Source organism: Heterodontus francisci, chromosome 3, assembly GCF_036365525.1.
Source record: "Heterodontus francisci isolate sHetFra1 chromosome 3, sHetFra1.hap1, whole genome shotgun sequence".
Classification (NCBI taxonomy): Eukaryota; Metazoa; Chordata; class Chondrichthyes; order Heterodontiformes; family Heterodontidae; genus Heterodontus; species Heterodontus francisci.
This window is the reverse complement of record NC_090373.1, coordinates 174,895,004-174,921,693: the sequence shown is the minus strand read 5'-3', so window position 1 is coordinate 174,921,693 and position 26,690 is coordinate 174,895,004. Positions and strand designations below refer to the sequence as shown.

At 45.1% G+C, this 26,690-nt stretch overlaps 1 protein-coding gene across 2 annotated transcripts in view; it reads left to right on the top strand.

Annotated features, from left to right (window-relative positions):
* plb1 (phospholipase B1) overlaps positions 1 to 26,690 on the top strand; it is a 234,932-nt gene that overhangs the window by 62,128 nt on the left and 146,114 nt on the right. For both annotated transcript variants that reach the window (XM_068019539.1, XM_068019548.1), the window contains exons 24-26: positions 12,901 to 12,966; positions 17,632 to 17,732; positions 26,041 to 26,122. In XM_068019539.1, coding sequence (XP_067875640.1) covers positions 12,901 to 12,966; positions 17,632 to 17,732; positions 26,041 to 26,122 — 249 coding nt within the window. The remainder of the gene's footprint in view (positions 1 to 12,900; positions 12,967 to 17,631; positions 17,733 to 26,040; positions 26,123 to 26,690) is intronic.

Here is a 26,690-nt window from a genome sequence, read left to right as displayed (position 1 = left end):
CATCCTCGGGATGCCCCATATTGCTGCACAGGGTAATCACTATTGCTGTAAGTAAATGCAGGAGCCAATTTGTGCACAGCAAGCTCCCACAAGCAGCAACAAGATGAATGACCAGATAACCTATTCTTGGTGGTGTTGCTTGATGGATGAATGTTGGCCAAGACACTAGGAGAACTCTCTAATCATTTTCAAAGGGGTATAATAAGTAATCCCTACAAAAAGTAAGTCAGGGCAAAACCGATCTAAATGGCACATGGGATCTCTGGTTAACTCTCTCACCTTGACAATGAAAGGCATTTCTCTTAGAATGGTAAATGTGTATTTTATAAAAGGATCTGCTCCAGACAACCTGGTGGAAAGTGCCACGAGTGTGCATTTTAAAAAGCCGACTATCGCTACCTTTTTACAATTAAGCACAACATAGAATTAAACTGTCCACTTCCCATTTTCATGGGGCACTGGTGGAGGTGCGTGTGTGCTTGCTGGTGACTGGGGAAATTCATACATTGGTCGCTGAGAACGGACCTACTCATTCACAAAACAAATCACTGTGGATCGTTCTGGATGAGGAACGTCATTGGGGTCACCCTCGCCCACTGATCCAGAGAAGCTCGAGTTCTTCTCCATCACAGCATCCTACCACTCGTTAAAAGATTACAGAGCTTTTGCTTTCACTTCTTTGCCCAGATGGTCATTCAATATGTTGGTCACACTTCGTTAGAAGAGATCAGATTTAAATTTGTCTTGAATCTGTACATCCTTTGTTCCACCGGCATAGTTTCCCGGCGGAGCAGCAGGAGAAGGTAGCGACTCTTCGGTGGGTGAGTGAAGGCATCAGGAGCTGTGTTTTAAAAGTAAGTACTTACTGTTTTACTTACTGTTTTCCTTGTCTTTGAGTTTCTTTTGGCGCCGGAGGAACCGGAAGCTGGTCGGCAGCGAGGACTCCTGGGTGGGTATTTTCCTTAAAGGTGCGGAGCTCCGTGGACTCGGCCTCATTTCCCGGCGGAGCAGCAGGAGAAGGTAGCGACTCTTCGGTGGGTGAGTGAAGGCATCAGGAGCTGTGTTTTAAAAGTAAGTACTTACTGTTTTACTTACTGTTTTCCTTGTCTTTGAGTTTCTTTTGGCGCCGGAGGAACCGGAAGCTGGTCGGCAGCGAGGACTCCTGGGTGGGTATTTTCCTTAAAGGTGCGGAGCTCCGTGGACTCGGCCTCATTTCCCGGCGGAGCAGCAGGAGAAGGTAGCGACTCTTCGGTGGGTGAGTGAAGGCATCAGGAGCTGTGTTTTAAAAGTAAGTACTTACTGTTTTACTTACTGTTTTCCTTGTCTTTGAGTTTCTTTTGGCGCCGGAGGAACCGGAAGCTGGTCGGCAGCGAGGACTCCTGGGTGGGTATTTTCCTTAAAGGTGCGGAGCTCCGTGGACTCGGCCTCATTTCCCGGCGGAGCAGCAGGAGAAGGTAGCGACTCTTCGGTGGGTGAGTGAAGGCATCAGGAGCTGTGTTTTAAAAGTAAGTACTTACTGTTTTACTTACTGTTTTCCTTGTCTTTGAGTTTCTTTTGGCGCCGGAGGAACCGGAAGCTGGTCGGCAGCGAGGACTCCTGGGTGGGTATTTTCCTTAAAGGTGCGGAGCTCCGTGGACTCGGCCTCATTTCCCGGCGGAGCAGCAGGAGAAGGTAGCGACTCTTCGGTGGGTGAGTGAAGGCATCAGGAGCTGTGTTTTAAAAGTAAGTACTTACTGTTTTACTTACTGTTTTCCTTGTCTTTGAGTTTCTTTTGGCGCCGGAGGAACCGGAAGCTGGTCGGCAGCGAGGACTCCTGGGTGGGTATTTTCCTTAAAGGTGCGGAGCTCCGTGGACTCGGCCTCATTTCCCGGCGGAGCAGCAGGAGAAGGTAGCGACTCTTCGGTGGGTGAGTGAAGGCATCAGGAGCTGTGTTTTAAAAGTAAGTACTTACTGTTTTACTTACTGTTTTCCTTGTCTTTGAGTTTCTTTTGGCGCCGGAGGAACCGGAAGCTGGTCGGCAGCGAGGACTCCTGGGTGGGTATTTTCCTTAAAGGTGCGGAGCTCCGTGGACTCGGCCTCATTTCCCGGCGGAGCAGCAGGAGAAGGTAGCGACTCTTCGGTGGGTGAGTGAAGGCATCAGGAGCTGTGTTTTAAAAGTAAGTACTTACTGTTTTACTTACTGTTTTCCTTGTCTTTGAGTTTCTTTTGGCGCCGGAGGAACCGGAAGCTGGTCGGCAGCGAGGACTCCTGGGTGGGTATTTTCCTTAAAGGTGCGGAGCTCCGTGGACTCGGCCTCATTTCCCGGCGGAGCAGCAGGAGAAGGTAGCGACTCTTCGGTGGGTGAGTGAAGGCATCAGGAGCTGTGTTTTAAAAGTAAGTACTTACTGTTTTACTTACTGTTTTCCTTGTCTTTGAGTTTCTTTTGGCGCCGGAGGAACCGGAAGCTGGTCGGCAGCGAGGACTCCTGGGTGGGTATTTTCCTTAAAGGTGCGGAGCTCCGTGGACTCGGCCTCATTTCCCGGCGGAGCAGCAGGAGAAGGTAGCGACTCTTCGGTGGGTGAGTGAAGGCATCAGGAGCTGTGTTTTAAAAGTAAGTACTTACTGTTTTACTTACTGTTTTCCTTGTCTTTGAGTTTCTTTTGGCGCCGGAGGAACCGGAAGCTGGTCGGCAGCGAGGACTCCTGGGTGGGTATTTTCCTTAAAGGTGCGGAGCTGAGTAAACCCGAGCCACTACACATGTAGTGTCTCCCACCCATCCTCCTCCTGTAACCTAATAATAAGACCCTTTTTACCCTCCTCCTCTAGCCAAAAAGGACTGAACAGGTAAGCTATTTACTGTTTTTGTTAATATCTATAGTTGTACTTAACTAAGGGGTAATTGAATAAAAGAAATGGCAGCCAGTGTAGTGTATTGCTCCTCCTGCAGAATGTTCGAGGTGAGGGAAACCTCCGGTGGCCCTGCCGACTTCACCTGCTGGAAGTGCATCCGTCTCCAGCTCCTATCAGACCGTGTTAGGGAATTGGAGCTGGAGCTGGATGAACTGAGGATCATTCGGGAAGCTGAGGGGTTGATAGATAGAAGCTACACGGAGGTCGTTACTCCACAAATCAAAGGCAGCTGGGTAACAGTTAGAGGTGGGAAGAGGTCAGTGCAGGGATCTCCTGTGGTCGTTCCCCTCAACAACAAGTATACAGTTTTAGATACTGTTGGGGGGGACGGCCTATCGGGGGCAGGCTGCAGTGACCGGGCCTCTGGCACGGGGTCCTGCACTGTGGCTCAGAAGGGAAGGAGGGAGAATGGGAGAGCACTAGTCATCGGGGACTCGATGGTGAGGAGTACGGACAGGCGGTTCTGTGGGCGCAGGCGAGACGCACGGATGGTTTGTTGCCTCCCTGGTGCCAGGGTCCGTGATGTTTGTGATCGCGTCTTCAGGATCCTTAAAGGGGAGGGGGAGCAGCCAGAGGTCGTGGTGCACATTGGCACCAACGACGTAGGAAGGAAGGGTGGCACAGATGTTAGAAGTGAGTTTAGGGAGTTAGGCTGGAAGCTGAAAGCTCGGACGGACAGAGTTGTTATCTCTGGTTTGTTGCCGGCGCCACGTGATAGTGAGGCTAGGAATAGGGAGAGAGCACAGCTGAACACGTGGCTGCAGGAATGGTGTAGGAGGGAGGGCTTCCAGTTCTTGGATAATTGGACTGCATTCTGGGGAAGATGGGACCTGTTCAAACAGGACGGGCTGCATCTGAACCAGAGGGGCACCAATATCCTGGGAGGGAGGTTTGCTAGTACTGTTCGGGAGGGTTTAAACTAGTTTGGGAGGGGGATGGGAACCGGACTTGTAATCCAGGGACCAGTGGGTCCACTCAGAAAGACAAAGAGTGTAGTGAGGTATTGGGGAAGGTAGCACTGTCACAGAGGACAGATGGGCACGGAGAAGGGTTAAAGTGCGTATACTTCAACGCAAGAAGCATCAGGAATAAGGTGAGTGAATTGAAGGCGTGGATGGGCACTTGGGACTACGATGTTGTGGCCATCACTGAAACGTGGATAGGTGAGGGGGAGGAATGGTTTTTGGAGGTACCTGGTTATAGATGTTTTCATAAGATTAGGAATGGTGGTAAAAGAGGTGGGGGGGTGGCATTGTTAGTTAGAAATAGTGTAACAACTGCTGAAAGAATTTTCGAGGAGGATCTGCCGACTGAGGCACTGTGGGTTGAGGTCAGGAACAGGAAAGGAGCAGTCACCTTGATGGGAGTTTTCTATAGGCCCCCCAATAGCAGCAGGGAGGTGGAAGAGCAGATTGGGAAACAGATTTTGGAAAGGAGCAGAAGTCACAGGGTAGTAATTATGGGGGATTTCAACTTCCCAAATATTGATTGGCAACTCTTTAGATCGAATAGTTTGGATGGGGTAGTGTTTGTGCAGTATGTCCAGGAAGCTTTTCTGACTCAGTATGTAGACTGCCCGACCAGAGGGGAGGCAATATTGGATTTGGTACTAGGTAATGAACCAGGGCAAGTGATAGAGCTGTTGGTGGGCGAGCACTTTGGAGATAGTGATCACAATTCTGTAGCATTCACTGTGGTAATGGAGAGGGATAGGTATGTGCAACAGGGCAAGGTTTACAATTGGGGGAAGGGTAGATATGATGCTGTCAGGCAGGAACTGAGGAGCATAAGTTGGGAGCATATGCTGGCAGGGAAGGGCACGGTCGAAATGTGGAACTTTTTCAAGGAGCAGATAGTAGGGGCCATTGATAAGCATGTCCCTGTCAGACAGGGAAGGGATGGTCATGTGAGGGAACCGTGGTTGACAAGAGAGGTTGAGAGTCTTGTTAGGAAGAAGAAGGATGCGTATATAAAGTTGAGGAAAAAGGGCACAGGCATAGCTCTGGAGGGATACAAGATGGCCAGGAAGGATCTGAAGAAAGGGATTAGGAGAGCTAAGAGAGGGCATGAAAAATGCTTGGCGGGTAGGATAAAAGAAAACCCCAAGGCCTTTTACGCGTATGTCAGAAATATGAGGATGACTAGGGGGACCGTAGGTCCGGTCAAGGACAATAGCGGGAGACTGTGTGTTGAGCCGGAAGAGATAAGTGAGGTTTTGAATGAGTACTTCTCTTCGGTATTTACGAATGAGAAGGGGTGTATTACTGAAGAGGACGGTGGGAAGCAGACTGGTAAGCTCGAGGAAGTGCTCGTTAGGAGGGAAGATGTGTTGGGGTTTTTGAATAACTTGAAGATAGACAAGTCTCCCGGGCCTGACGGGGTATATCCAAGGATGTTATGGGAAGCAAGGGATGAAATTGCAGAGCCGCTGGCAATGATCTTTTCATCTTCTCTGCTGACGGGGGTGGTACCAGGTGATTGGAGGGTGGCAAATGTTGTGCCCCTGTTCAAGAAAGGGAATAGGAACAACCCTGGGAATTACAGGCCAGTTAGTCTTACTTCAGTGGTAGGCAAGTTGATGGAAAAGGTGCTGAGGGATAGGATTTCTGAGCATCTGGAAAGACACTGCTTGATTCGGGACAGTCAGCACGGTTTTGTGAGGGGTAGGTCTTGCCTCACAAGCCTGATTGAATTCTTTGAGCAGGTGACCAAGCAAGTGGATGAGGGTAAACCAGTGGATGTGGTGTACATGGATTTTAGTAAGGCATTTGATAAGGTCCCCCATGGTAGACTTATGGAGAAAGTCAGGAGGCATGGGATAGTGGGGAATGTGGCCAGTTGGATTAAGAATTGGCTAACTGATAGAAGGCAGAGAGTGGTCTTAGATGGTAAATACTCAGCCTGGAGCCCAGTTACCAGTGGCGTGCCGCAGGGATCAGTTCTGGGTCCTCTCCTGTTTGTGATTTTTATTAACGACTTGGATGAGGAAGTCGAAGGGTGGGTCAGTAAATTTGCAGATGATACAAAGGTTGGTGGAGTTGTGGATACCGAGGAGGGCTATTGTCGTCTGCAAAGGGACTTGGATAGGTTGCAGTGCTGGGCTGAAAAGTGGCAGATGGAGTTTAACCCTGAAAAGTGTGAGGTCGTCCATTTTGGAAGGACAAACATGAATGCAAAATACTGGGTTAACGGTAGGGTTCTTGGGCATGTGGAGGAGCAGAGAGACCTTGGGGTCTATGTGCATAGATCATTGAAAGTTGCAACTCAAGTGGATAGGGCTGTGAAGAAGGCATATGGGGTGTTAGCGTTCATTAGCAGAGGGATTGAATTTAAGAGCCGTGAGGTGATGATGCAGCTGTACAGGACCTTGGTAAGGCCTCATTTGGAGTACTGTGTGCAGTTCTGGTCGCCTCATTTTAGGAAGGATGTGGAAGCCTTGGAGAGGGTGCAGAGGAGATTTACCAGGATGTTGCCTGGAATGGAGAATAAGTCTTACGAGGAAAGGCTGAACATTCTAGGCCTCTTCTCATTAGAAAGGAGAAGGATGAGGGGTGACATGATAGAGGTTTATAAGATGATCAGGGGAATAGATAGGGTAGACAGTCAGAAACTTTTTCCCCGGGTGGAGCAAAGCGTTACAAGGGGTCATAAATTTAAGGTGAAGGGTGAGAGATATAAGGGGGATGTCAGGGGAAGGTTCTTTACCCAGAGAGTGGTCGAGGCATGGAATGCCTTGCCCGGGGAAGTTGTTGAGTCAGAAACTTTAGGGACTTTCAAAAGGCTTTTGGATAGGTATATGGATAAAGGAGAATGATGGGGTATAGATTAAATTGTCCTTGACAGAGGACAAAGGATCGGCACAACATTGTGGGCCGAAGGGCCTGTTCTGTGCTGTATGTTCTATGTTCTATGTTCTATGTTCTATAGGAAGAACATGGCAATAGTAGGCCATTGAGCCCCTCGAGTCCTATAAGGAGAGATTGAACAGAATAGGCCAATACTTTTTAGAGTTTAGAAAAATGAAATCATCTTATTGAAATGTATAGAAATCTAAGAGGGATTGGCAAGGTAGATGCTGAGGAGCTGTTTCCCCTGGCTGGAGGGTCCAGAACTAGGCAGCATAACCTCAGGAAAAGGCATTGGTCATTTAGGACTGAGGTAAGGAGGAATTTCTTCACTCAGAGGATTGTGAATCTTTGGAATTCTCTACCACAAAGGGGTATGGGTGCTCAGTTGTTGAGTATATTCAAGACTAAGACTGATACATTTCTGGAATCTAAGGGAATCAAGAGATATAGGGATCAGACAGAACAGTGGAGTTGAGGTTGAAGAACAGTCATGATCTTATTGAATGGCGGAGCAGGCTCGAGGGGCCATATGGTCTACTCCTGCTCCTAGTTCTTATGTTCTTATGGGCCTATTCCACCATTTAATTAGATCATGGCTGATTTGCACCTCAACTCCATTTAGCCAGCTTGGTTTTGTACTTCTTCAAACCCTTCCTCAACAATTTTTGAAGTCCTGTTCTGGATTCACCTTGCCCACAGCATTTACCGTCTACAAGATCACCACTCAGTCGATCCCCTTTCAAAGCTGAGCAGCAGAGATCCTCAGAACTCAGGCTTGTGATGATAGGGATCTTTTTTTTTCTTTGGCCTCCTTGTCTCGAGAGACAATGGGTAAGCGCCTGGAGGTGGTCAGTGGTGTGTGGAGCAGCGCCTGGAGTGGCTATAAAGGGCAATTCTAGAGTGACAGACTCTTCCACAGGTGCTGCAGAAAAATTTGTTTGTCGGGGCTGTTACACAGTTGGCTCTCCCCTTGCGCTTTTGTCTTTTAGGGATCACAGTTCAACAAACCCTCTTAATTTTCTGAATGTGGAATTGAAGCCCAAAGAAATCCAAATTCTCATTGAAGGTTACAGACAAATTCAGCAAGGCTGCACGCCATGTGGGGGAGGAGAAACCTGACACGTGCCCAAAACTGGCAGCTGGTCAATGGTGTGGCTGCTGCACGTGCTGGTCTAAGGCCTGATGCAGATTCAGCTCTGAGCCTCATTTGAATGGGAGCAGTGAGCTGTGGGTGATAAATAGGCATCATAATGCAGCCCACTACTTCTAACACTGTCAGACTGAGCAGGTCGGAGGGTGGGTGGAATGGAGGGTGAGAGGAAGCCAAGAGTACAGGCCCAGGCTGCCAACATCTCACATGTATTTTCTGGAGCCAGGTGGATCACTGCTGATCTTTTTTTGGCCGTGATTCGAACAGCCTCCGGTGGCCCCTCTAACAACAGCCAGTTCGGCCCCTCAGGACCAAGAACAACTAGTCATCGCTGGCATGGCAGAAACTGTCCATTTCCAACTGAATTTCACATCGGCCGGCATAGGACCCCAATTTGCTTAGTAAAACTGCCTGTTCAAGCTGGCAGGCTGTTCACATATTTATAGGTGTAGCTAAGCTAGGTAGGCCATAGGGCAGGCTAAGATGCTCCGTCCCACCCCCCATCTAATTTTCACCTCCTAGCCTCTCATTTCTGAGACACAGAATGGATGATTGAGTTGATTTTTGAACCCCTCCCCCCAAACCCCCCGCCCCCCCACCAAGTCTGGAGTGGAGAAGTCGGAGATAGAGCTATGGCACTGATTCTCCAATGCATGGTCGATTTGTCCATTAGGCAGTGCTGACCTACATATTCCCCATGGTTTTCCAATTGTAACACTGATGGTAAGCAGTTGAAATGAATGGGCTACTTGTACTGTTCGTCAGAAAAGCTAGGCTGGTATGTTTGGCTAAGTGACAGGAAAACAGAGTAGTGAATGGTTATTTTTCAGGCTGGAGGACGGGTTTCACGGGGGTGGGTATTAGGAACATTGCTTTTCTTGATCGATATTAATGACCTAGACTTGGGTGTGCGGGGCAGAATTTCAAAATTCGCAGAGGACACAAAGCTTGAAAGTATTGTGAGCTGTGAGGAGGATAGTGATAAACTTCAAGAGGACCTAGATAGGCCGGTGGAATGGGCAGACACGTGACAGATGAAATTTAATGCAGAGAAGAGTGAAGTGAAAAATTTTGGTAGGAAGAGTGAGGAAAGGCAGTGTAAAATGAAGGATACAATTCTAAAGGGGGTGCAGGAACAGAGGGACCAGGGGATATATGTGCACACATCATTAAAGGTGGCAGGGCAGGTTGAGAAAGCAGTTAATAAAGCATAGGGATCATGGCTTTATAAATAGAGGTGTGGTATACAAAAGAAAGGAAGTAATGGTGAATCTTTCATCTCAGCTGAGTAGGTCTCAATGCGGGTTTCACATTTACCAAATGATGCTTCTGCTGCTTCACCAGATGACTGAGCTTAGTGACTACCAAGCTTCATTGATGCCAGCATCAGTGCTTCCTGTTAAAGCTTTAGTGGGTAGCAAACATTCTAGTGATAGCGCAAAGTGCTGGAATTTGGCATCATTGCTTCCACAAGGGATGTTGATGCATGGCGGACTGTTATGTTTGGAGTTGTGGAACTTTCGGGGGTGCACCTTCACTCTTAGCTGCTGCTAAGACAGTGGTCAGTATCGCAGTCTTTGCTGTGATAAGTGTGGGTGTGAAGAACACTGGGCAGATCGCACCTCCTCTTGATGACCAGGTCTAGTTGGTGACAATGTCCAGACCTTGGGTGATGCCATGATACCTTGTGGTGATGTCTGCACGGAAGAAGGTGTTGGTGATGCAGAGTTCATTCTGGGCACAAGAAGGCATTGTGTGTTACCATTGATCTTGCCCACCACATGACGACTGAGGCACGTTGACCATGAATCACTGTCTGCCCCAACACGTGTGTTGGAATTGCCCTGGGTGAATAGCCTCTCACCATTTGGGATGTTCTTCAGAACCAGAGATGTTTACCAGAGATGCTGGCGTTCACTGCTGGTACATAGACACATATGATGTTGACTGTACCTCCATCAGATGATAACCGTAGGGAGTTGGAGGTGCTCCAAGGTTGCTACTGTTGGCTCAATTGACTGTGTCAGCCGGTTGCTAACAGTGAAATCTACACCATGCTCACAGCAATCTTTAGCACTCTTTTCATTCCAGTGGAAGGTGTAATTAACCTCTCTAATAGTGCCTGCGTCGGTTAGTCTGCTTTCTTGTAGAGTGGCAGTGTCGATACCAAGCTTTTGGAGCTCACGGTCAATCACGGCTGTCTTGCATACACTTGCTGTGGAGTGTGGGTTGTTGTTTATTCCAGGACACACAGTCCTCACATTCCATCTTCCAAGCTGAAAAGTTACCTTTTTTTTTTGCTGCATAGCCTATGCTTGGTTTTAGGAGGTGCAGACTTGCCTAGCATCTGCACCCTCCTCTCAACCTTGTAGGCCGGTGTCCAGAGGAAAGAGGAAAGATGAAAGCCTATTTGTCATTGGTGCAAAAAACAAAGCCTACATAATGAACAACATAAACCCAAAAGCTAAGACACTGGATGACCTGAAAGTAGCCAAGACAGCTGTGCAAAGGAGAGGGAGATACTGTGCAAACAAACACTGGATCAACTTATGTCAAGAAGTCCAAACTGCATGTGACAAAGGAAATCTACAAGCTATGTACAAAGGGATCAAGAGGGCGCTTGACCCTGCCATCACCAAAGTTGCTCCCCTGAAGTTGGCAGATGGTGAAGTACTCAACAACAGAAGTAAACAGATGTCCCGCTGGGCTGAGCACTACTGTGAGCTGTACTCCTGTGAGGCAGAATTCTCCTAGTCTGCACTTGGTGCTCTCCCGCAACTTTCTGTCTTGGATGAGTTAGATGAAAAACCCTTCATCACTGGAACTCGAGGAGGCCATAGACCACCTAGCAAACAGAACAGGACCTGGCAAAGATGGAATCCCTGTCGACTGCTCAAGCACAGTAGGTCTCATTTATTGCCACACCTTTATGACCTTCTCCATCTCTGCTGGAAAGTAAGTTCTGTTCCACCAGGCGATGTGTGACGCCAAAATCATCACACTTATACAAAAACAAAGGTGACAGAGAGACTGCAACAATGACAGCTAGCCCCCACTCTGTTTGGCATCTTCTTCTCCATGCTCCTGGCCTTTGTCTTCCCTGCAGGTATGGAAGGAATCTACTTGCACACCAGGTCAGACAACAAGCTCTACAATCCATCAAGGCTGAAAGCGAAGACAAAAACACATCACATCCTGATCAGAGAACTCCTCTATGCTAATGATGCTGCGTTAGTCGCTCACACAGAAACGCAGCTACAAAGACTCATGGACTGTCTCTTCCGTGCCTGTAACTTGTTGTCCTTGACTATGAGCATCAAGAAAACTGTGGTCATGGGTCAAGGTGTTGCCTCTCCACCCCTGATCACATTAAATAACACCCCACTGGAAGTGGTTAGAAAATTCTGCTACCTTGCATCCACGGTGACAGACAATTTGTCTCCAGATGCAGATACTCGTATAGAGAAAGCAGCTACCACCTTTGGCCAACTTGTGAAACGTGCATGGGATAACAGCGAGCTGACCCTTAGGACCAAGCTGATGATTTATAAGGCCTGTATTCTCAACACCTTTCTGTATGGCTGTGAAACGTGGGCGACTTACAGATACCAGGAAAAGAAACTCAATAATTTTCGCTGTCTGCGGTGCATTCTGGGTATATCCTGACAGGACAAAATCACAAATGTGACAGTCCTTGCAAAAGCAGAGCTCCCAAGTGTGTTGGCACTAATCAAACAGAGATGGCATCGGTGGATCAGACACGTCCACAGGATGGAAGACGGTCGCTTACCCATGGACTTTCTGTATGGTGAGGTAGCCGAGGCCAAGCGACCAGTGGGGCGCACAAAGCTCCACTTCAAGGATGCTTTCAAGTGTGACATAAAGGCCCTATATGTTGACTATTTAACCTGGCAGTCACTAACTGATGAAAGAAGGAAATGGCAACACATCCTGTGGACTGGGGGTGTGCACTACCACAATAACCAGTTGCTACAGCAGCTTGGCAACAGACATCAACGCCAAAAACAACAACTCGCAGCGTCACTTGGCAGCTTCACATCCGGTACTTGTGGCAAAACCTGCCACTCAAGGATTGGCCTTCACAACCATCAGTAAAGGTGCAGCAAGAGAAGATACCCCACCTAAATGGATTGTGTGCTTTGTGTCCATCATCTTTCGTAGATGGAAGGATGCCAACCAATGGTGAACCTTTATAAAACACTGGTATGGCTTCAACTAGAGTACTGTGTTCAATTCTGGCTGCTACACTTTAGGAAGGATGTGAAGACATGGAGGTGGTGCAGAAAAGATTTACGAGAATGATTCTGGAGATGAGAGATTTCAGTTATGAGGATAGATTGGCGAAGCTGGGGCTTTTCCCCTTGGAGAAGATTGAGAGGAGATTTGATAGAGGTGTTCAAAAGTCTTGAAGGGTCTGGACAGAGTAGATAGAGAGAAACTGCTTCCATTGGTAGAAGGGTTAAGAACCAGAGACATCGATTTAAGGTGATTGGCAAAAGAAGCAATGGCAACATGAGGGAAAAACTTTTTTATGCAGCAAGTGGTTAGAATCTGGAATGCACTGCCTGAAAGTGTGGTGGAGTCAGGTTCAATCGAGGCTTTCAAAAGGAAATTGAATAATTATCTGAGGAGAAAAAAGTTGCAGGGCTATGGGGAAAAGGCAGGGGCATGGGAGCTGAGTAGCTCTTGGAGAGAGCCAGCATAGACAAGACAGGCCGAATAGCCTCCTTCTGTGCTGTAACCATTCTATGATTTTATGTCCTTTAAATTCAGGCACGTTTTTTTTCTCTGATTTAGATTGGACTTGTGTTAGATCACTACAGTTAGAAAACCTGCCTACATTGTGGAATCTTGCTGTGCTTGCCTTCTCAACAATTGTCACCACATTTTAAAGTAATTCATTGTGTGGTGGACTATGAGATATTTCGATCTAATAAGACACTATGTAACTTATTATTAAGTAATAATTATCCATTATCTTCTAATCTGTAGAACAATTACACTCCAGATAACTTTACTAACAGCATACAGGAAGTACTGGATATTCTTCACAATGAGGTAAGTGTAACAGGTACCCTTTTATTTTACATGTTCTGGCTGCTGCTGCTTTGTGCTTTTGGCTGATTGCTATTTACTGAAACCCTGCCATTTGGTTGGCCTCTTTGTTTGAACTGGGGTACGTCGGTGGCCCCTGTTCTTCCATTTGCCATTGATTGACGTTCCACATTTGCAGCATGATAGAATGATGCCCTAGGAGAGCGCAACATGGCGCTTGGACATTCCTCACCCACCGACTTGGCACTGACAGAAGAAGCGTATCAGAAGTGCGCGCTGCCCCTTTGGCCTGCTGTGCCCCCAAATTTGCTGGACACATTCGGAGTGGCGCCCTCTACCCCTGCCCACCAGCTCAGGCCAACTCCCTAGTGCTGGTTATTGGAGGTGGAATTGTGGGGCTTGGGAAGCCTCAGCTGCAGTCTTGACCACCTTCCTTGGGGTGTCACTGCTGCTGTTCTCCAAAAGCAGTCAGAAGGCCTGAACACCGAGGATCCTCTGGCCTCCTAACAACATAGATAAATGTGAGATGTTACATTTTGGCATGAAAGATCAGGAGTTTGCATATTACTTAGAAAATAAGAATCTAAATTGGGTAGAGGAGCAAAGGAATCTGAAGTACAAAATCACAAATAACTAAAAGTAGTGACACAGGTTAACTAGGCCTTAAAAAACCAAACTAGGCACTGCAACAGTTCAAGAAGGCAGCTCACCACCACCTTCTCAAGGGCAATTAGGGATGGGCAGTAAATGCTGGCCTGGCCAGCGATGCTCCCATGAATGAATAAAAGAAACTATGATTAAGAAGTTATGCTAAACCTGTATGGAATCTTGGTCACACCACACCTAGAGTACTATGGATAATTCTGGTCGCCATATTATAAAAAAATATACAGAGGCACTTCAGAGGCTGAAAAATATTTTTACAAGGATGATACCAGGAGTACAGGGTATATCTATCAGGAGAGGATGAACAGGCTGTGTCTCTTTTCTCTTGAATAGACATCTCTAAAATTGTGCAAGATTTTGATAGAGTGGATACAGATAGAGGGCTTCCACTTATGAGGAAGAACAAAACAAGAGGCCATTGATATAAAATAGTCACCAAGAAATCAAATAGGGATTTCAGAAGAAACTTCTTTACCTAGAGAGTGGTGAAAATGTGGAACTTGCTACCACAGGGAATAGTTGAAGAGAATAGTACAGATGTGTTTAAGGGGAGGCTAAATAAGCATATGAGGGAGAAAGGAATAGAGTGTTTTGCTGAGAGATAGATGAGTACAAATGGGAGGAGAACACTATAACACAAGAATTAGGAGCAGCAGTAGGCCATTCAGTCCCTCAAGCCTACTCTGCCATTCAATAAGATCATAGCTAATCTGATTATGGTCTCAACTCCACTTTCCTATCTGCCCCCATAACCCTTGACTGCCTTGTTGATCAAAAATCTATCTAACTCAGCCTTGAATATATTCAATGATCCAGCCTCCACTGCTCTCTGAGGTAGAGAATTCCACAGACTAATGATCCTCAGAGAAAAAAAATCTCTTCATCTCGGTCTTAAATGGGAGACCTCTAATTTTTAATCTGTGTCCACTAGTTCTACACTTCTCACCAGAATAAACATCCTCTCAACATCCACCCTGTCAAATCCCCTCAAGATTTTATATGTTTCAACAAGGTCACCTCTCATTCTTCTAAACACCAATGGATATAGGCCCCACCTGCTCAACCTCTCCTCATAAGATAACCCCCTCATCCCAGGAATCAGTTGAGTGAACCTTCTCTGAACTCCGTCTAATGCTGTTTTATTCTTTCTTAAGTAAGGAGACCTAAACTGTACACAGTACTCCAGGTGCCATCTAACTAAGGCCCTGTACAGCTGTAGCAACACCTGCCTACTTTTATACTCGGTTCCCCTAGCAATAAACACCAACATTCCATTTGCATTCCTAATCACTTGCTGTACCTGTATGCTAACCTCTTACAAACATATATCGGCCTCTCGAACCTGCTCCGCCATTCTATACGATCATGGCTGATCTGTTTGTGGACTCAACTCCACTTTCCTGTCTACCCCTGATATCCTTTGACTCCCTTGTTTGTCAAGAATCTGTGATTCATGTACCAGGACACCAAGACCCCTCTGTACCATACAGCTGTGCAGTCTCTCTCCATTTAAATAGTATACAGTTTTTCTATCCTTCCTGCCAAAGTGGACAAGTTCACTTTTTCCCACATTATATTCCATCTGCCAAATTTTTTCCCACTCACTTAACCTATCTAAACCCCTTTGTAGACTCTTTATGTCCTCTCAACAGCTTACTTTCCTACCTATCTTTGTGTCTTCAGCAAATTTAACTACCATATATTTGGTCCCTTCACCCAAGTCATTGATATAGATTAGAATAGTTGAGACCCCCGCACTGATCCCTGGGGTACTCCACTAGTAACAGCTTGCCAACCCGAAAATGACCCATTATCTCTACTCTCTGCTTTCTGTTAGATAACCAATCCTCTCTCCATGCTAATATGTTACCCCCTACACCATGAGCTCGTAGTTTGTGTAGTAACCTTTGATGTGGCACCTTATCGAATGCCTTTTGGAAATGCAAGTACATCACATCTGCAGGTTCTACCTTGCTTGTTACTTCCTCAAAGAACTCTAATAAATTAGTCATACATGATTTCCCTTTCACAGAACCATGTTGACTCTGCCTGATTTATTATAATTTTCCCAATGTCCTAATATTACCTCCTTAATAATGGATTCTAGCATTTTCCCTGTAACTGGCCTATCGTTCCCTGATTTCTGTCTCCCTGCTTTCTTGAATAGAGGTGTTACAATTGATGCTCCGATCCGCTGGAACATTTCCAGAAGCTAGGGAATTTTGCAAGATCAGAACTAATGCATCTACGATTTTTTTTATTTGTACATGGGATATGGACATTGCTGGCTAGGCAAGCATTTATTGCCCATCTCTAATTGCCCTTGAGAAGGTGGTGGTGAGCCACCTTCTTCAACCACTGCAGTCCATGTGGGGTAGGTATACCCACAGTGCTGTTAGGGAGGGAGTCTAGGATTTTGACCCAGCGACAGTGAAGGAACGGCGATATAGTTCCAAGTGAGGATGGTGTGTGATGTCGAGAGGAACTTGCAGGTGGTGGTGTTCCCATGCATCTGCTGCCCTTGTCCTTCTAGGTGGGTATCTCTGCACTTCTTTTAAGACCCTGGGATGCAAGCCATCAGGTCCTGGGGACTTGTCAGTCTTTAGTTCTAATAGTTTCCCAGTACCTTTTCCCTAGTGATTGTGATTGTTTTAAATTCATCCCTCCCTTTCACCTCTCGATTTTTATGTATTCTTGGGATTTTTTGTGTCTTCTACAGTGAATACCTGTTCAACGCTTCCACCATTTCCTTGTTTCCCATTATTTCCCAGTCTCACCCTCTGAGGGGTCAATGCTCATTTTAGTTATTCTTTTGCTTTTTAAATACTTCTGGAAACTCTTACTACCTGTTCTTATTTTTCTAGCTAACTTTCTCTCAAACTCTTATTTCTCCCTCCTTTTTTTTTAAGTCATCCTTTGCTGGTTTCTAAAATCTGTCCAATCTTCTGACCTACTATTAATTTTCGCAGTATTGTACGCTTTTTCTTTCAATTTGATACTATCCTTAACTTCCTTAGTTTGCCACGGATGGTGAATCCTTCTCATGGAATCTTGCTTTCTCAATGGAATAAAGCTTTGCTGAGAGTTATGAAATATATCCTTAAATGTCTGCCACTGCTTCTCAACTGACCTACTTTTTAACCTATTTTCCCACTTCACTTTAGCCAACTCTGTCCTCATACCCTTGTATTGCCTTTATTTAAGTTTAAGACTTAGACCCACACTTCTCACCCTCAAACTGAATGTGAAATTCTATCATGTTATGATCACTGGATGACTGCATCGGGCCGTTTCCTGCTCCCGCCTGGAACTGCACTTTCTCTAAGATCTTAACATCATTCCTAAAGTGTAGTACCCAGCAAAACTGAACCGTAGCAATGTACAGGCCCAAAAAAGATAATTTCGGTCTCAGAGTTGAAACTTCGCATTTAAACTCTTCATCTTGAAAGAAATTGCATTTACATATCATCTTTCTTGACCTCAGGTCATCCCAATGTGTTTCACAGACAATGAAGTATTTTTGAAGTGCAGTTACTGATGCAAATAGGAAATATGGCAGCCAAGTTACACACAGTAAGCTTCAACAAATAGCAATGAAATAATGACCAGGTGATTTGTTTTAGTGATGCATAAATATTGGACAGGACACTAGGGAGAACACTCTTCTCTTCAAATAGTGCCAAGGGATCTTTAATGTCTGCATCTGAAAGACAACACATGCAACACTCCCTCAGTACTGTGCTGAAGTGTCAGTCCAGATTTTGTGTTCAAGTCTCTGGAATGGGACTTGAACTCATAACTGTCTGACATTAGAGGGTAGAGTACTACCAACTGAGTTGCAGCTGACTCTGCACAAATCAGGAACTGTGAAACCCACTGTAACCTTGTCTTGATAATTTGCTATCCTCAATCGCACTCTGCTCAGCAGCTATTTGTTTTGTTACTTACAGTTAGCTAGGCAGAAAGTTCTAGATTAATGGTACTTTTTCGTTTCGTTTTCAGGTCCCAAGAGCTTTTGTGAACATGGTGACGGTTCTCAATATTTTACCATTACGAGAGCTTTTTACTGATACAAGAGTGAAGTGCCCACTGTTCCTTTTAAAGTTTGTATTCCACTTAACCATTCACTTAACCATGCTTTTAATGAGAAATTGCATCTTATAACTGTCAAGGTCACTTTGACTGCAAATCATATCAGCAGGAAGTAAGAGGAGTGAAAGCTTGACCTGTTCAGCACTGAGTTATATCTTTTTGTAAGGTATTTTTTGATAAGCTTTACAAACAGCTATTGCATCACCATAACAAAACTTACACAGAAGCCTGCAATTATATACTGTGAGTCACACTGTCCTGACTTGAGTCTGTATCACAATTCCTTCATCATCACTGGGTCAATATCCTGGAATTTCCCACCTAACACCATTGTGCTAACAGCTTCACCATCAGAACTGCTCTGATTAAAGGAGAAGGCCCACCACTATTTTCTCAGGACAACTAGGGATGAGTAATAAACACCAGTCTTACCAGTGTCTGCCACATCCTGAGAACAAATAAGAGTAGAGATCAAGGCCTATTTCAACTCGTTTCAAAGTGTTTGAAGTTACACTATGGAATATTAATGACAGACCCATAGGAAGTACTTCTAACCTAACTGGCCGGGCGTCAAATCCATGTGAATGGCTGGAATGCAAGTTTTACACCCCACCTGTTGTCTTCAATGGAGAGGTAAATGGGTTGGGGTGGGGGTGGGGGGTGTAAAAACCAGTGTTGCACCCAAGTCCATAAGGTAAGTCATTTTAGAATTGCCCCTGATGTTCTTAAATATCTGCTACCCATCATCAGCGGCGTAACTCTGAGCAAACAGGGATTATGACCTGCTGGAGGATTACTGTCCACTGCTATTACCAGAGAAACTGGGCTCAGTGCATGGTTTGAAAGTTTGAACAGTTGCAGGGAATGTCTGTGCCAGTATTGGTGCATCTTGTGAGGGGGAAGTCCCGATTTAGGTGAAGGAGAGTGACATAGTAACATGGGGCGCTGGAAAGCCATGTTCAGTGTAAGCCAGCAGGATGGGCTAAGAAGTATTACATAGAAACATAGAAATATATGAAAACTTTAGGGCAAGAAGGAGGCCATTCAACCCATTTTGCATGTGCCAGCCAATAAAAAACCATCCAGTCTAATCCTACTTTCCACCTCTTGGTCCTTAGCTCTGTAGGTTATGACACTTCAAATGCATATCTAAATATTTTTTAAATGCAATGAGAGTTTCTGCCTCTACAACACTTTTAGGCAGTGAGTTCCAGACTCCACCACTTTCTGTGTGAAAAAAATTCTCCTCAACTCCCCTCAAATCCTTCCATCAATTACTTTAAATCCATGCCCCCTGTTTATCGCCCTCTCTGCTAAGGGAATTAGTTCCTTCCTATCCACTCTATCTAGGCCCCTCATAATTTTATGCATCTATTCCAAGGAAAACAACTCCAGCCCATCCAATCTTTCCTCATAGCTAAATCTCCATTCCTGGCAACATCCTCATAAATGTTTTCTGTACCCATTCTCGTGTGATCACATCCTGCCTGTAATGCGGTGACCACAGTACTCTAGCTGCAGTCTAACTAGTGTTTTGTACAGTTCTAGCAGAACCTCACTGCTTTTATATTCTATGCCCTGACTAATAGAGGGAAGTATCCTGTTTTGTCAACAATAGAATCAAATCCCTTTAACAAAAAAGTTGATTTAAATCATGTAGGAGTCAATATTCTGGTATTGAAGCCATTGTGGACCCCACTTCTCCAGCTCTGTAGTAGTGGTCTCTGGTATCTTATTGGCATCCAATATGACCAACTCTCAGGATGATGGAGTAGTGAGGAAATCCGACAATCCCTCCTCCTGTCTGATTACTGCCCCCAGGAAACGATAAATAGCGAATGTAATTCCTTTATTCAAAAAGGGAGGGAGACAGAAATCAGGAAACTACAGGCCAGTTAGCTTAACATCTGTCTTAGGGAAAATGTCAGAAGCTATTATTAAAGACATTATAGTAGGGCATTTAGAAAAAAATCAAGGTAATTGGGCAGAGTCAACATGGTTTTGTGAAAGGGAAATCATATTTAACCAATTTATTAGAGTTCTTTGAGGGAGTTACATGGGCTGTAGATAAAGGGGAACAGGTGGATATATTATACTTAGATTTCCAGAAGGCATTTGATAAGGTGCTACATCAAAGGATATTGCAGAAAATAAAAGCTCATGGTGTAGGGGGTAACATATTGGCATCGATAGAAGATTGGCTAGCTAACAGGAAACAGAGAGTAAGCATAAATGGGTCATTTACTGGTTGGCAAGATATAACGAGTGGTGTGCCACAGGGATCTGTGCTGGAGCCTCAACTTTTTACAATTTATATAAATGACTTGGATGAAGGGACCAAAGGTATGGTTGCTAAATTTGCTGAGGACACAAAAACAGGTAGGAAAGTAACTTGTGAAGAGGACATAAGGGGGCTACAAAGGGATATAGATAGGTTAAGTGACTGGGCAAAGACCTGGCAAATGGAGTATAATGTGGGAAAGTGTGAAATTGTCCACTTTGGCAGGAAGAGTAAAAAAGAAGCATATTATCTAAATGGTGAGATTGCAGAGCTCTGAGATGCAGAGGGATCTGGGTATCCTAGTATGCAGGTACAGCACATAATTAGGAAAGCTAATAGAATGTTATCGTTTATCATGAGGGGAATTGAATACAAAAGTAGGGAGGTTATGCTTCAGCAATACAGGGCATTGGTGAGACCACATCTGGAGTACTGTGTACAGTACTGGTCTCCTTATTTAAGGAAGGATGTAAATGAGTTGGAGGAAGTACAGAGAATGTTTACTAGACTAATAGCTGGAATGGGTGGGCTGTCGTATGAGGAAAGATTGGACAGGCTAGGCATGTATCCGCTGGAATTTAGAACAGTAAGAGGCGACTTGATTGAAACATATAAAATCCTGAGGGGCCTTGACAGGGTGTATGTGGAAAGGATGTTTTCCCTTGTGGGAGATTCTAGAACTAGGGCTCACTGTTTAAAAATAAGGGGTCGCCCATTTAAGACAGAGATGAGGAGAAAAAATTGTTTCTCTTAGAGGGCTTTAAGTCTTTGGAATTCTTTTCCTCAAAAGGCAGTGGAAGCAGAGTCTTTGAATATTTTAAAGGCAGGGGTAGATAGATTCTTGATAAACAAGAGGGTGGAAGGTTATCGGGGGTAGGCGGGAATATGGAGTAATCAATTCAGCCATGAACTTATTGAATGGTGGAGCAGCTCAAAGGGCCGAGTAGCCTACTCTTGCTCCTAATTCATATGTTCATATAGAAATACAGCCAAGCCCCTTGGAATCATGCATCACCCAATTTTGGGGTGGGGATCCACCCCCATTAGTGCATTCCACCCCATAAGTTACCAAATACCAGTCACTCCCCCTGCAACACCTCCTCACGTGATCTGGATACACTGCCTGAAAACATGAAAGCAGATTCAATAGTAACTGTTGCGTGTTGTTGTATTAGTAGTGTTGCAGGGCATTCTAGAGAAAGTCTCAGACTCAGGTAAAGGTTAACTCCAAACTGTTTATTATTTATATTATACCATATACACACTCCTCAAGCTACCTAAGCTAGTGTCCTCTGTGCTGCTCCTTCTTCTCCAGTCTATCTCGTGACTGTTACATCATCACTCTTACAGTGGGTGGGGCCTCTCACTGTCTTCTGAATTAACCCATTTCATCCTTATACTGCATTTCTCCTCCTCCCCCCCCCCCCCCCCAAGTCTGTATCCAACATTTTCCCAAACATATATACATTTATGACATCATTACTATTCCCTCTGCCCCCCAAGTCTCTCACTTTACAAATTCAGTCTCATCAGTGGTTTGATAGTTCTCCCTGATCTGGTTTAGTTTAGTTTAGAGATACAGCACTGAAACAGGCCCTTCGGCCCCACCGAGTCTGTGCCGACCATCAACCACCCATTTATACTAATCCTACACTAATTCCATATTCCTACCACATCCCCACCTGTCCCTATATTTCCCTACCACCTACCTATACTAGGGGCAATTTATAATGGCCAATTTACCGACCAACCTGCAAGTCTTTGGCATGTGGGAGGAAACCGGAGCACCCGGAGGAAACCCACGCAGACACAGGGAGAACTTGCAAACTCCACACAGGCAGTACCCAGAATCGAACCCGGGTCGCTGGAGCTGTGAGGCTGCGGTGCTAACCACTGCGCCACTGTGCTGCCCTAATTCTAATCTGTCTGGAATGATCAGTAGTCTTCGAAGGAAGTTTGGGTTGTTGACTTGGTTTTTCGTTTCTACGAGTTGTAGTATTCCATATGGTTTGGGTTTGTTCACCTTCATCTGGATGTTGCAGATGGATTACTGGCTGTTGCTGTTGTGGCCTAGGATGATATTCCTCCAATTCCTTCATATGTTCCCTTCATTCATTTGTATAATATACCATCGCTGATAGTCCTCATGTTTATAAATTACTGGACCTTCCTGTTCCAGGTCACGTATCCAAACCTTTTTAAGCTTCTCACTCGAAACCTTCTATTATAATTCCAGGTTTGTTTCCTTCCGTAGAAGTTTTTCTCTTTCATGAACTTTTCCCTAGTCTTGAGTCTTCAATCCAGGAATTAATTGTTGCGGCAATTAGTAATTCAGCTGGTGATAATTCACACATTAATGGCATTGAACGATCGATTAGGAGTGAGATAGGAAGATCTTCATTTTTTTTGAGTAAAGATTTTATAGCATGCACACCTCGTTCTGCCTTGCCATTGGACTGCGGATACCTCGGTGAGCTTGTAAGATGCTGAAAGCCCATCTTCACGGCAAACTGCAAAACATTCGTTCACGATCGGTGCTCCATTGTCTGATAACATTTCATCTGGAACCCCATGTGTTGCGAAGATGTCCTGAAGGATTCTGATAACTATCTTGGTGGTCATAGAATGTAATCGTCAGACTTCTATCCACCTGGAAAAGTAGTCGATAATGATGATATATGACTTCCCACCAAACATGAATAAATCCATGTCTAGCTTTTGCCAAGATCTATTTGGAAATTGGGTAGTCAACAGTGGTTCGCACTATTCTGGTCGCTGTATCATGCATGTCTGACAGTTGTTGATTATGTATCAATATCCTTAGATATCCTAGGCCACCATACTGAAGATTGTACCCTCGCTCTGCATTTGGCGATACCCAAATGGCCTTGGTGTAAATAATCTAAGATATGAGATCTTACTGAAGTAGGAATACCAATTTTGTCGTTGTAAACTAATAAGTCGTCAATTATGGTAAAGTATTTCTATATTCATGGAATGTCTTCATTGTTCTCCCTTCCGGACTTTCTTTTGGCCTCCCGTGTGCACATTATTGTCTAATGCGTATGCACTCTTTGTCATTCTTCTGTGCTTGTCGTATTTCTCGTGTGCTTGCTGGCCAACTTTGTGCTGTGTGTTTCGATGTCACATATAAATTTCATGTCTTCCTGTAACGAATGATCTATCTTTGCCCTTGATATCGCATCAGCTGATGATTGGAAGGAATTGTTTTCCTTTGTTAGCTCGACTTTGGTTACCTTCTTAATCAACTGTCGCTCTAAGCATGTATTTCCGCTCAGTACAGAACATTTTCGATTATATAAGACATATAGGGGCTGAATTTTAGGCCACGGCAGCGGGTCAGTTGGTGGCGTGGGGGGGGGTGACGTAAAATTGAGCGGGAGGCTCCGGGAGGCCTATCCGCCCCGCTGCTGCCTCCGGTCGACTATACAGCGGTCGGGCAAGTTGGGGTGGGGTGGGGAATGGCCCGCCTGCCCGAGGCCAATCAAGACCCTGAAGTGGCGACTTTTACGTCGGTGGCGAATTCCCGTCTGCTTACGGTAAAATCCAGCCCAAGGTCTCTACCAGTTGTCTCCTTTATGCTGAAGAGTTGCTTGGAGTTTGCCTTTTACGCTCAGTTGTGTCCCGCCTGAACCATGCAAATGTATATCTAATGGTTGACGGTCATGTCTCCTAATCCATGGCTCTTGGTCAGACAATACTGTGACACTAGCCCCTGTGTCAAGCTTAACATTTAGGAGGTGTCCATTCACGTAGATATCTGCCATCCAGAAATTTTGGTCTGGGTTACTGATTTCTCCCAAGAAATCTCCTGGTTCTTTCTCTTATGGATATTGCTGTACTTGACTCACTGCTCTTTGAGTGAAGGTCTTCTGCTTTGTACCTTTAAGCAGAGAATTTTTGCTCTGGTACATCATCCCATAGTGTCCAGTTCTTCCACAATTAAAACACTCAGCTTTACTTGCTAGGCACTGCTCTCATCTGTGGGCCTTCCTGGCTCCACAATGTTGGCATGGTCATGAGCCTTCTCACCTGTATTTTTTTCTGTTCCACAAAGTGTTTCCCTGGCTTTGGCTTAACCAGTTGGACGGGCATTGGACTCCTTCTCATCCACAACTTGTCTTTAGCTGATAGGATGTCCCTATTTTGTTTACAACGTCAGCCTGTCTAACAATTTGAATGGCCTTTTCCAGTGTAAGGTCTTCCTTGGATTGCAACAGGTCTGACAAGGATTCACCAGCTCTGCCGATGACTATCCTGTCTGTGATGAGTTCTGCTTTTAATTTGCCATATTTGCAACCTTCTGCCAGTCTATACAGATCATTAATATTGGAGTCTACAGATTCACCAATCTTCTGTGCCCAATTATTAAATTTGGCCCTTTCCAAGATTTTATTGCTGTGAAGATTAAAATATTTGTCAAAAGCTTGAAGTACCTATTTAAATTTATCGGATGCCTCGTTGATCCCTTGTCAGACAGTTACGTTGTCCGCAATCACACTGTCTGAATATAAAAGGGTGTTGACCTTCCAACGTCTGACTGTATGGAGTTGGGAAGCAATCCTAAACCTTAGAAATCTCTTCCTCCAATTTTGAATCTGATTGGGTCGTTCTGGATCTTGAAAACTTTCTGGCATTCCGAATTTTGAATCTATATTACTTTCTTCATTTTTAGTAAGGCTTTCCAGGGTGTTCCTCATTGTTTTAAAATCTTGCAGGCTTGAATGGAGGTTTTCACGGTCTTTTGGGAATTTCCCGTGCCTTCCGATCTTTCCCGTGCTTTCTCTTCGTGTCTAGCTGAGCAATGGCTGCCGTCTCCACTCGACTTCCGAGTCGTCTCTTCGCCCGCAATCGACTTCTCTACCTGTGGGTTTGACCCAGTCTGCTGTTAGCCATTACTGTCCCGTATAAAATCTCCCACCCAATCCTGGACTGTTGTTTGGCACTGAAACTTGGATCCAATCGCTGGACCTGAAATGTACCGATGCAGGCCCCCATGCTTCTGTGGTGCGGTCTGAGAGGCTGTAGGACTTTCTCACTGACTGCCTGCATTGTGTGTGGTGACGGAGCAGCTCCTGAGTTTGTTGCTGTCCCCCAACAGGACTGCTGTTTTCCTGGCACTTCTCCACGAGGTCGGAAGATCTTCAAATTTTCTTGGTCGTTTTAACCGCTGTCCTACCGTTGTTTTACTGTTGCTTTACTGCTGCCACGATGTTACATGTTGTTGTATTAGTAGTGTTGCAGGGCGTTCTGGAGAAAGTCTCAGATTCAGGTAAAGGTTAACTCCGGACTGTTTATAATTTACATTATACTAAATACACACTCCTCGAGCTACCTAAGCTTGTATCCTCTGTGCTGTTCCCTCTTCTATAGCCTATCTCATGTGACTGTTACATCATCCCTCTTACAGTGGAAGGGGTCTCGCTCACTGTCTTCTGTATTACATCCTTACATGTATTTACATCCTTATACTACAGTAACTTTTAAAAGGGAATTGGATGTATACTTGAAAAGGAAACTTTTGCAGGGATTTTGGTAAAGAGCAGGGGAAATTACATCAAGTAAGTTTGTATTCCTTGGAATATGGAAAGCTAAGGGATCATTTGATTGAAGTTTTTAGGATTTTGAAAGGAATTGATAGGGTCAATAGAGAGAAATTTTTTCTGCTGTTGGGGGCGTCTAGGACAAGGGGAATAACCTTAAAATCAAAGTCAGGGTGTTGCAGAGAGAGGTTAGGAAACACGTCTTCATATAAAGGGTGGTGGAAGTGTGGAATTCTCTCCCACAAAAAGCAGCAGATGCTAGTTCTTAAAAGTTAAAAGTTTTAAGTGCTGAGATCGATGAATATTTACTCGCCATGGGTACTACAGATTATGGAGCTAAGGTGGGTGTATGAATTTAAGATACAGTTCAGCCACGATCACATTGCATGGTGGAACAGGCTTGAGGAACTGCATGGCCTACTCCTGTTTATAGTCATTTTCATATTTGATTGTAGTCTTTTCATTTTTCTGCAGGTTGCTCTGTGCTTGTGTCATTAACCCGCAAGACAATTCAATAGAGTTGGAGAAACTCCAAGCCCTGAATCGGAAATATCAGGTACTAGAAAAAGAAAGATTTGCATTTATACAACACCTTTCACAACCTCAGGACATGACAATGTGCTTTACAACTAATGAAGTGTAATCACTGTTATAATGTAAGAAACATGGCAGCAATTTGTGCACAGCAAGCTCCCACAAGCAGCAATGTGATGGTGACCGGATAATAAACAAAGAACAAAGAACAAAGATAATTACAGCACAGGAACAGGCCCTTCGGCCCTCCAAGCCTGCGCCGATCCAGATCCTCTCTCTAAACATGTCGCCTATTTTCTAAGCTTCTGTATCTCTTTTCTTCCTGCCCATTCATGTATCTGTCTAGATACATCTTAAAAGACTCCATCGTGCCCGCATCTACCACCTCCGCTGGCAATGCGTTCCAGGTGCCCACCACCCTCTGCGTAAAGAACTTTCCACGCATATCCCCCCTAAACTTTTCCCCTTTCACTTTGAACTCGTGTCCTCTAGTAATTGAAACCCCCACTCTGGGAAAAAGCTTCTTGCTATCCACCCTGTCTATACCTCTCATGATTTTGTACACCTCAATCAGGTCCCCCCTCAACCTC